Source organism: Aquarana catesbeiana, linkage group LG12, assembly GCF_042186555.1.
Source record: "Aquarana catesbeiana isolate 2022-GZ linkage group LG12, ASM4218655v1, whole genome shotgun sequence".
NCBI lineage: Eukaryota > Metazoa > Chordata > Amphibia > Anura > Ranidae > Aquarana > Aquarana catesbeiana.
Genome location: NC_133335.1, coordinates 84,369,487 through 84,379,526, shown reverse-complemented (window position 1 = coordinate 84,379,526; position 10,040 = coordinate 84,369,487). Strand labels below are relative to the sequence as shown.

Genomic DNA, 10,040 nt, shown 5'->3' with positions numbered 1-10,040 from the left:
AAATTACTGCACTCTGTTCTGCCATAAGGTCCACTCCTTTGTGTTTTTCATAGATTCCATGACAAACTCCAGATTACATATTGTTTTTTTCCAACACTTCATATATTGCATTTTAGAATTCTTCCTTAATGTATAGTAGCATGTAAACTGAGTTATGATTGTTATTAATGTCACATTATGTTATATACAACAATAGTACAACCATATAAATGGGTAGACTGGCATAACACTCTCTTGTCTTCACCTGCAGGTTCAATCTTTGACATGTTCCTGGCTTATTCCGTGGGTTGTCTTTTTCTTGGCGCACTAGGGTGTGGTGCTGTAGTAATGGAAACGCTGCTACCTCAAGCTGGAGGACCTGTGGTGAATGTGCCTCTAGTATTTGGAGGTTCGTTTTCTCAGATGGAACTGATGGGACCTCTTCTTCCAGAAGGATCTTTAAGTCTTCCTCTTGACATTCACACATTTTCGGTGTTTGTCAACGATAGTGGCCCAGGACCACTTCTGCGCCAGCTGTGCCTGGCACTAAAAGGGGCCCATGCAATGGTGTTTCAGGATAACATTGGAACAGAGGCTGTGGCACAGATTCTGGACTTTGTATCTTCACAGACTCTTGTACCAATTATCAGCATAAGTGGAGGATCAGCTGTCGTTTTAAAACCAAAGGTAAGATGTGATGATCAAGGAACCTCTTTTTACTTGTTTGTTGGATAGATAGATAGATAGATAGATAGATAGATAGATAGATAGATAGATAGATAGATAGATAGATAGATAGATAGATAGATAGATAGATAGATAGATAGATAATGTGATAAATACAGTACATTACTGGATAGGGAAATATAAAAGCTGTGATACCTTTTACTGCATGGACATGCGTCTATTTCAATGATAGATGTGCTTATTGATGTAAACTGTCATGGTAATTTAACATTAAAACACCTGCTTTCAGCTACAGAATGTGAACTAGGAGAAAATTGGCTAGCATTGTTGTCAGATTGGCAGGTTTTCTGCCAAACTGGTTTGGTGTTATGTATTTAAACCTACCAGACAGGACACAAGTTCAGCCCCAGGTTTTGGAGCCTCTGGGTGGGTTCTGGCCTCACTTTTGTTACCCCCCAACATTTTAGCTGGATTCTATCTCCATGTGTGGATACTGGAGGACATACACACATCTGTACAGGCTATGAAATATGTTCTTCCATATCCCCAGGAGTAGTTGCTGCCTGCCCAACCACTCTAAAGCTGAGCCTTTAAATATATATGAAAGCACATAAAGATGCCTACATGTAGGTTCACAAGCCTTGTAGCACTCCCTCAAAGGCCCAAAGTCAATCAAGATCCTATCATGTACTTGGTGAAGACTGCAACGTTGTGGAGGCCTCTCCTGCCCAACATTTCTGAAGAAGGAGACAGAGAGTGTGAGAGCATAGAGTGGCACAAGTGCCAGAGTAGCTGACTGGTGATGTCCGCTCCTTAGGTAGGTTGAGCTGGAAATCAGAGTCCTCAGGATAGGATGGTGAAGCAGCTTGGCACCAGAGCAGGAGGTTGAAGCAGGCCTGGGAAGCAGGCAACAGTCAGCAACAGCCTGGCAACAAAGGACCGAATCGGCAGGCAGAGCAAGTCCAAAAAGCAGGCCAAGGTTGGTAACAGCTGGCCAAAGCAGTACTGAATCAGCATACAGAGACAAGTCAAGTAAAAAGGCAGAGGTCAGGGTAACCAGATGAGCAAGGTTGAAGCAAAGAGCAGAGACAGTCCAAGGAGAAGCACAGGTAGGCAAAGACAACAGATCAGGTCTCAGGATTCAGCATTTCTCCCAGTGACACATCCATTTAAATAGGCTGCAGGGCTCCAGGTGTGCACGCCAATTGCTATGTGCATGTGCACACATGGATGTCCTGGATCAGCACAGCACATCTGGTGTTGCCCTTTTGTCCAGAAATACGAGCAGCAATGCATGAACATGAATTCACACTAATTTCCTGAAAATTTGGTTTTCTTTACCCCACAAGTAATTTCACAATGGAGACACCTATGTAAGTTTGCATACCTTGTAGCACGCCCTGGAAGCCCCAAAGTTCATGGAGATCCAACATTTGCACAGAAACTTTGGTTTGTTAAAAGATGCTTTGTCCCATCCCTCTCACTTTTCATTTGTCACAATAGGTCCATGATTGTTATAAGCTTCTGTACCAGCTGTGTGACACCAGAGAAAAGTACACTTAGGCCCCTTTCACACTAGAGGTCAGGTCCACCTGTCCAATCTCCTCTTTGGAGTGGCGGGTGTAAACACCCAATCCGATCTGCTAAAATCAGGTGGATGGAGATCTGTTCTCCTTTCGTGTAGCAGATCAGATCGGATGGCAGACGGGTGTAAACGGACAGGTGGTCCATTTACATTCAACTGCCCATAGAGGAGAGCGGGCTGTTTCTGTGTCCGCTCTACATAAGCAGAGTGGACACAAACCAGCAATCTACCTGCTCAGCACGCATCAATGGACAGAGTCAGCCCCGTGGGAAAGGGGCCTTAGATGGTGATTGAAAAAACTCAGACAATGGAGCGCCTCTATTGTGTACTAGTTCAGAATGTCCAACCAGTGTGAGAAAAATCAATGTTTCTATTTATTCACAAAGTTCAGTTAAAAAAAAAAATGAATATATATATATATATATATATATATATATATATATATATACACATATATACACAGTATCTCACAAAAGTGAGTACACCCCTCACATTTTTGTAAATACTTTATTATGTTATTTTCATGTGACAACCCTGAAGAAATTACACTTTGCTACAATGTAAAGTAGTAAGTGTACAGCTTGAGTACACCCTTAAGTGAAAATGTCCAAACTGAGCCCAAGGTGTCAATATTTTGTGTGGCCACCATTATTTTCCAGCACTGCCTTAACCTCTTGGGCATGGAGTTCACCGGAGCTTCACAGGTTGCCACTGGAGTCCTCTTCCACTCCTCCATGATGACATCACGGATCACCGAGCTGGTGGATGTTGGAGACCTTGCGCTCCTCCACCTTCCATTTGAGGATGCCCCACAGATGCTCAATAGGGTTTAGATCTGGAGACATGCTTGTCCAGTCCATCACCTTTACACTCAGTCCATCACCTTTACCCCACCAAAGTAGTGCAGGAGCCTTTTTCAAAGTCGGACCAACTTGTGTCGGACCAGTTAAGATAGCTTTCATAGGGAATCATTGCTTTACACACGTCATACGATATGTGCTCCCAAAGTCGGAGCTTATGTTGTACCAGTGTGAACCCGGCCTAATGCAGTTATATGTTTATTTAAAAAAATATTAAATCCGTTTTTAAATGCAACTAGCAAATGTATTTGAATTTGGAAGTAGATTAGGAGGAACAATATATGGACCCAATCAGATGTGATTTATGGTGAAAATACCCACGCTTAGGTGAATAAACTTTTATATAAAACAATTTGAATAAATCCTTTTACCAGCTGCTGCTCTAATAAGGTGCTGTACCTTTTAAATTGCATGTATAGATATTTTTTTGAAAGCACTGCCTGGTTATAGATGCAAATCCCCACATATGTTCATAATAACTCATACATAATCAAAAAAGTCCCAATTGGCTGTAAATATTATCTTAAATAATCAGATTACATAAAATGAAAAATGAATAAACATGTGTCAATCATATATGAGTCTGTGTCCTTTTGTCTTCATACATGGAGGATTTGATTATCAATTGTGCAATCGTGCAGTGCCAAGTGCTTTTCCTTAAATAAAGTGCAAATTGTGCTCCCCTTCTGTGTCCTCACGCACCGACTAATGTGGACTCCTATATTATAGGGGTCCTAAATGCTTAATAGTAACCTGGGGGTGCTGAAACTTGTAGTCCTCCTCTTTGGAGATGATCAGCATTAGTAAGTCATGGGGTTGCATTTTTCCTGAGATTTCCACAGCCCTTCCACAGCAAAACTAGGCTGGAGACCTGAGACCTTTCTCTACAGTTGTTTGACGTTTGTACTGTGCAAGGTAAATCAGTACAGCTGAATAGTGTGCATTACTGGAGTCTTTTGTGGCTGGACATTATAACATATCAATGGATATATTAGAATGTATTACTGGATCACCAAAACATGACCTATTTATTATAATTACTGAAAAAGGTGGGTAGAAGCACGTTACCTAAATTACATGTATATAACCAGAGACATTGTTGGCAGGGGGCAACTGAAGATCAGCTACCAACCACAGATCACACTGTACTCTTACCATCCTACTGTTCAGTGCCACAATCGGAAGCAGAGGGAAGACAGTACAATACAAGGGCATTCTGTGTGCACATCCAAATCATCTTGGTCATGTTGCTCAGGTCTCAGTTGTTGTTGGGTATACTGTGCTACATTGTATATTTTAGTATATTATGTTGTTAACCACTTCACCCATAGCTCCCAACTGTCCCTGATTTGGAACAATGTCCCTCTGTCCCTCTTTCCTCCTCATTTGTCCGTCATGTTGGTCTGATCTATATAGTTGAATATAAAATGCACTTTTTATCTTTCAAAAAGTGTTTCCCAGTGCTAAACCTTTTTATCTAAATTGCTACATTTGTAAATTTCAAAAGCCAGGGTAAAGTAATGGTAAAAAAAGCCCTTGTGTGTTTAATCATTTATTATTATATAATTCTCCTTTAAAGTGATTGTAAGGGTTCCTTTTGTTTTTTTTTAAATAACAAACATATCATACTTACCTCCACTGTGCAGCTCATTTTGCACAGAGTGGTCTCGAACCTCATCTTCTGGTGTCCCCCGGCAGCTCCTCCTGTATCAGATAACCCCCTAGGAGAAGCGCTCTCCAGAGGTGGTTACCTTGCGGGCGCACTCCCGAGTCCAGCATTTGGCGTCCATAGCCGCTGAATGTATGACTTGGCCCCGCCCCCCCAGCGCTCATGTCATTGGATTTGATCGACAGCAGCGGGAGCCAATGGCTGCGCTGCTATCAATCTATCCAATCAAGAGGCAGACAGACAGCGTGTCCCCGCCAGGTCAAGTTCCAGGGCTCAGGTAAGTAAAACGGGGGGCTGGGGGGCCGGTCACTGCCAGGTGTTTTTTCACCTTAATGCATAGGATGCATTAAGGTGAAAAAACATGGGGGTTTTATAACCCCTTTAACTACTTAAGGACCAAGCCTATTTTTCAATAGGCTTTATATATAGGCATTCAATAGGCATTATATATTTTTTTTTCAGACACCCAAGAGAATAAAATGGCGGGGACATCTTTCCCTCACTCTGCTCCATGTCTAAGAGGGGAGAGGACCCAATCGGCTCCGCCGCTACCGACGGCTCCGATAAGCGGCGGAGATGACCGGAGCGCGGGGGGAGGGGGGCCCTCTACCGCCCCCGATAAAAGCGATCATGTGGCGAATCCGCCGCAAAGACCACTTTTATCAGAAAGCGGACCATCCGCCGTGTAAGAATTTACTGGGGTTATGGCAGCTATTTTCTGCCATAACCCCGGTATTCTACATCAAATTACCGACGTACAATGAGGGCAGGCGGTCCCCAAGTGGTTAAGGGGCATGCCAGAGGTCATGTCCTATGCCTACATAATTTTGCTAATAGGTGTCCCTCATTCCCATTTCAAAAAGTTGGGAGCAATGCTTTCAACTGAGAGCACTGAAAGCTGAAAATTGGCCCGGCCCAGGCCAATTTTCAGCTTTCAGTGCTCTCACACTTTGAATGACAATTATTCAGTCATGCCACCCTGTACCCATATGAACTTTTTATCATTTTTAGAAAAAGATGGAGCTTTCTTTTGGTGGTATTTAACCACTTCCTGCCCAGCCTATAGCAGAATGACAGCCAGGCGGTGATTCCGTTATCCTGACTGGACGTCGCAATGCGACGATCGGTGGTGCAGCATGTCAGTCTGACACACAGCACCACCGATCTCAGTAAAGAACCTCTGATGGAGGCTCTTTACCACGTGATCAGCTGTGTCCAATCATGGCTGATCACAGTGTAAACAGGAAGAGCCGTGTATCTGCATTTCCTCACTCGAGTCTGACAGATGCGAGTAGAGGAGAGACAATCTGCTGCTCTTCTGTCAGGGGGGTTAGTGCTGATTGATTATCAGCGCAGCCCTCCCGAGGATGTCCACTTCAGACCACCAGGGATTGCCACCACTGATGACCACCAGGTATGCCACCCATGGCCACCAGGGATGCCAATTTGTGCCCAAAATCAACGGCAATCAGTGCCCACAAATGGTGCCCATCACTAATGCCTGCCAGTGCCTCCTTATCAGTGATGCCCATCAGTGCCACCAATCAGTGTCCATCAGTGCCCACCAGTGTTAATTTTGGCAGCAAATTTTGATTTCGTTTTAGTCTTAGTCTTAGGACTAAAATGGCATTTTAGTTTTAGTCCCATTTTAGTCTTCTGCAATTGTTTTAGTTTTAGTCGTATTTAGTCGACTAAATCTCAAGTACATTTTAGTCGACTGAAACTCATTTTAGTTGTCTGGAATTGAATGGCTGTAATTAAATTGTAATGCATTAGTTAACATTTCTCTACAATTTCCAAACTCATTATATACTGCTGGAGTGAAAAATCTCATATGTTATTATTTAAGGTATTGAGGCATGAACATGCACTAAAGGCCAGTGTTAATTCTGAAGTCAAATTTCAATTCAGTTTTAGTCTTAGTCTTTTAACTAAAATGCCATTTTAATTTTAGTCCCATTTTTGTTTCAGTCGTATTTTAGTCATCTCAATTGTTTTAGTTTTAGTCGTATTTAGTCGTATTTAGTCGTATACTATTTTACTAAAATAGTATTCATTAAGTCGACTAAAATATTTTAGTCATTTTAGTTGACGAAATTAACACTGGTGCCCACCTATCAGTGGATATCAGTGCCACCTATAAGTACCCATCAGTGCAGCCTTTCAGTGCCCATCAGTGCTGCATACCATTGCCACTTATCAGTGCCGCCTATCAGTGCTGCATATTAGTGCCCATCATCAGTGCTCATCAGTGTCACCTCATCAGTGCCACCTCATTGGTGCCACCTTATCAGTGCCCATCAGTGAAGGAGGAAAAACTTACTTGTTTACAAAATTTTATAACAGAAACAAAGAAAAACGTTTTTTTTTCTTCGAAATTTTCATTCTTTTTTTTATTTGTTGCGCAAAAAATAAAAACCCCAGCAGTGATCAAATACCAACAAAAGAAAGCTCTATTTGTGGGAACAAAATGATAAAAAATGTGTTTGGGTACAGTGTAGCATGACCGCGCAATTTTCATTCAAGGTGCGACAGCGCTGAAAGCTGAAAATTGGCCTGGGCAGGAAGTGGGGAAAGTGCCTGGTATTGAAGTGGTTAATCACTCTAGAGGGTGCACATGAGCGGGCGGTGTGGGAGGATGTACAGGTACATCCTCCCACAGCATCGGTGCTGCTCACATCTGGTCTTTTATGTGACGGGAAGTGGTTAAGGCTACTGTATTGCTACCATGTTGTGGAGTATTGTGGTATGGCAGTCATGGAAATATTATTGTAGTATTTAGTAGATTATATGTAAGCTCAACCACTAAATCTCATATAAATGTTAAAATGTTATGCAACTAAGTTGTTTTCAATATTTGTTAAATTTACTATTTTATCAAAAGAAATCTATGGTCACAGCATACAGCCATAGACAAAAATTTTAAGAATGACACAAATATTAATTTTTACAAAGTCTGCTTCTTTAGTGTTTTTAGATCCTTTTTGTCAGATGTTACTATGGTATACTGAAGTATAATTACAAGCATTTCATAAGTGTCAAAGGCTTTTATTGACAATTACATTAAGTTTATGCAAAGAGTCAATATTTGCAGTGTTGACCCTTCTTTTTCAAGACCTCTGCAATTCGCCCTGGCATGCTGTCAATCAACTTCTGGGCCACATCCTGACTCATGGTGGCCCATTCTTACATAATCAATGCTTGGAGTTTGTCAGGATTTGTGGAGTTTTTTTTTGTGCATCCGCCTCTTGAGAATTGACCACAAGTTCTCAATGGGATTAAGGTCTGGGGAGTTTCCTGGCCATGGACCCAAAATGTTGATGTTTTGTTCCCCAATCCACTTAGTTATCGCTTTCGCTTTATGGCAAGGTGCTCCATCATGCTGGAAAAGGCATTGCTCATCACCAAACTGTTCTTGGATGGTTGGGAGAAGTTGCTCTTGGAGGATGTTTTCGTACCATTCTTAATTCATGGCTGTTTTCTTAGGCAAAATTGTGAGTGAGCCCACTCCCTTGGCTGAGAAGCGACCCAACACATGAATGGTCTCAGGATGCTTTACTGTTGGTATGACACAGGACTGATGGTAGCGCTCACCTTTTCTTTTTTCGGATGCCCCATACTATCGAAAAGGGGATTAATTCGAGAAAATTACTTTATCCCAGTCCTCAGCAGTCCAATCCCTGTACCATTTGCAGAATATCAGTCTGTCCCTGATGTTTTTCCTGGACAGAAGAGGCTTCTTTGCTGCCCTTCTTGACACCAGGCCATCCTCCAAAAGTCTTCTCCTCACTGTGAATGCAGATGCACTCACACCTGCCTGCTACCATTCCTTTGCAAACTCTGCACTGGTGGTGCCCCAATTAGGGATTCACCCGGACAGTTTAGGTTTGGAATCATGCGTCCAGGTCTCAGACTGCCTGAAACCCGGACATAATATTCAGACTGGAATATGGCTTCCCAGCAGGGTTGCTGGCTGCAGTTGTCTAAGCTGAGAGCGTCTGTTACACTTTCTTTCAAAGCCAGCACTAACAATCCCCCCTCCCCCACACACACACACTGACGGGAGAGGAGAGAGGGCTCGATCTGCTCCTCTTCCTCCCGCCTCTAAACCTCTGTGTCTGCGCACACTCCAATCTCCAACGCTGTGCCTCAGAAAAGGAAAGTGGGGGATGGAAATTTGAAGTCCAGCAGCCTCAGATACATCTGGATGAGAGGTGCTGACTACCAAGGGGTGAGTGAGCTCACCATCCATCCCTGTCTGTGACTAAAGTCTGCCCCCTTCTCTTTCCTGTCTCTGAGTGAGTAAACTAAGGTAAATCAGGGTTCTCAGATCACCCCTTACATCAGAGTTCCCCTTTACACCAGAGGCCGCAGTGTTCCCCCTTACATCAAAGTCCTCACAGTACATCAGAGTTCTCAGTGTTCCCCCTTAAATCAGGGTTCCCAGAGCATCCCTTATGTTAGAGTCCCCAGAATTATCCCTTACATCAGAGTCTGCAGAGTCCCGCCTTCCAGTGAAAGAGAACTCTGCAAGTTCAGATGTAAAAGGGGAACTCTGTGGACTCTGATGTAAAGGGGAACTCTGTGGACTCTGATGTAAAGGGGAACTCTGTGGACTCTGATCACTCTTCACAAAAGGGGGACTCTTGTTATTAACTTTATATGATTAGAAATGTTATTTATTAGCAAAATATATGTATTAAAAAAATTGCTGTGCACCGCTAATGTGTTCAGGTTTGACTTGAAGAAAAGGTGTCAACCCTAGCCCCAATCCCACAGCTGAATCAACTGTAGGAGACGGTCCTGGCGCTTGCTGGATTTTCGTGGGAGCCCTGAAGCCTTCTTCACAAATGCAGTGGAAATTTTATTTTTATAGGATTAAGTTCATTTTCATGGATAAGAGGGACTTTGCAATTAATTGTAATTCATCTGATCACTCTTCACAAACATTCTGGAGTAAATGCAAATTGCCATCATAAAAACTGAGGCAGCAGACATGAAAATTAATATTTGTGTCATTTTCCAAATTTTTGGCCACAGCTGTACACTTTAATTTTATAACATTATCATTTTAATGGCAATACAAGCAATAGTTATATTGGACAATCCAATATATGTTTACTTGAAAAATCACATTTCATGTTGTGATCACTGTCCTTCTGCTGGCCATCCCTTTCCACATTTTCCTGGATTCTCTGCATGCTTTGAAACTTCACCTCTGCTGTTTACATTCAATTTCTAAGGACTACATATCCCACAG

At 42.5% G+C, this 10,040-nt stretch overlaps 1 protein-coding gene across 1 annotated transcript in view; it reads left to right on the top strand.

Annotated features, from left to right (window-relative positions):
- The first annotated feature begins 263 nt into the window (after positions 1 to 263).
- Positions 264 to 10,040, top strand: part of GRIN2C (glutamate ionotropic receptor NMDA type subunit 2C) — a 247,775-nt gene continuing 237,998 nt past the window's right edge. Inside the window, exon 1 of the mRNA XM_073608159.1 lies at positions 264 to 666. Coding sequence (XP_073464260.1) covers positions 265 to 666 — 402 coding nt within the window. The 5' untranslated portion in view covers position 264. The remainder of the gene's footprint in view (positions 667 to 10,040) is intronic.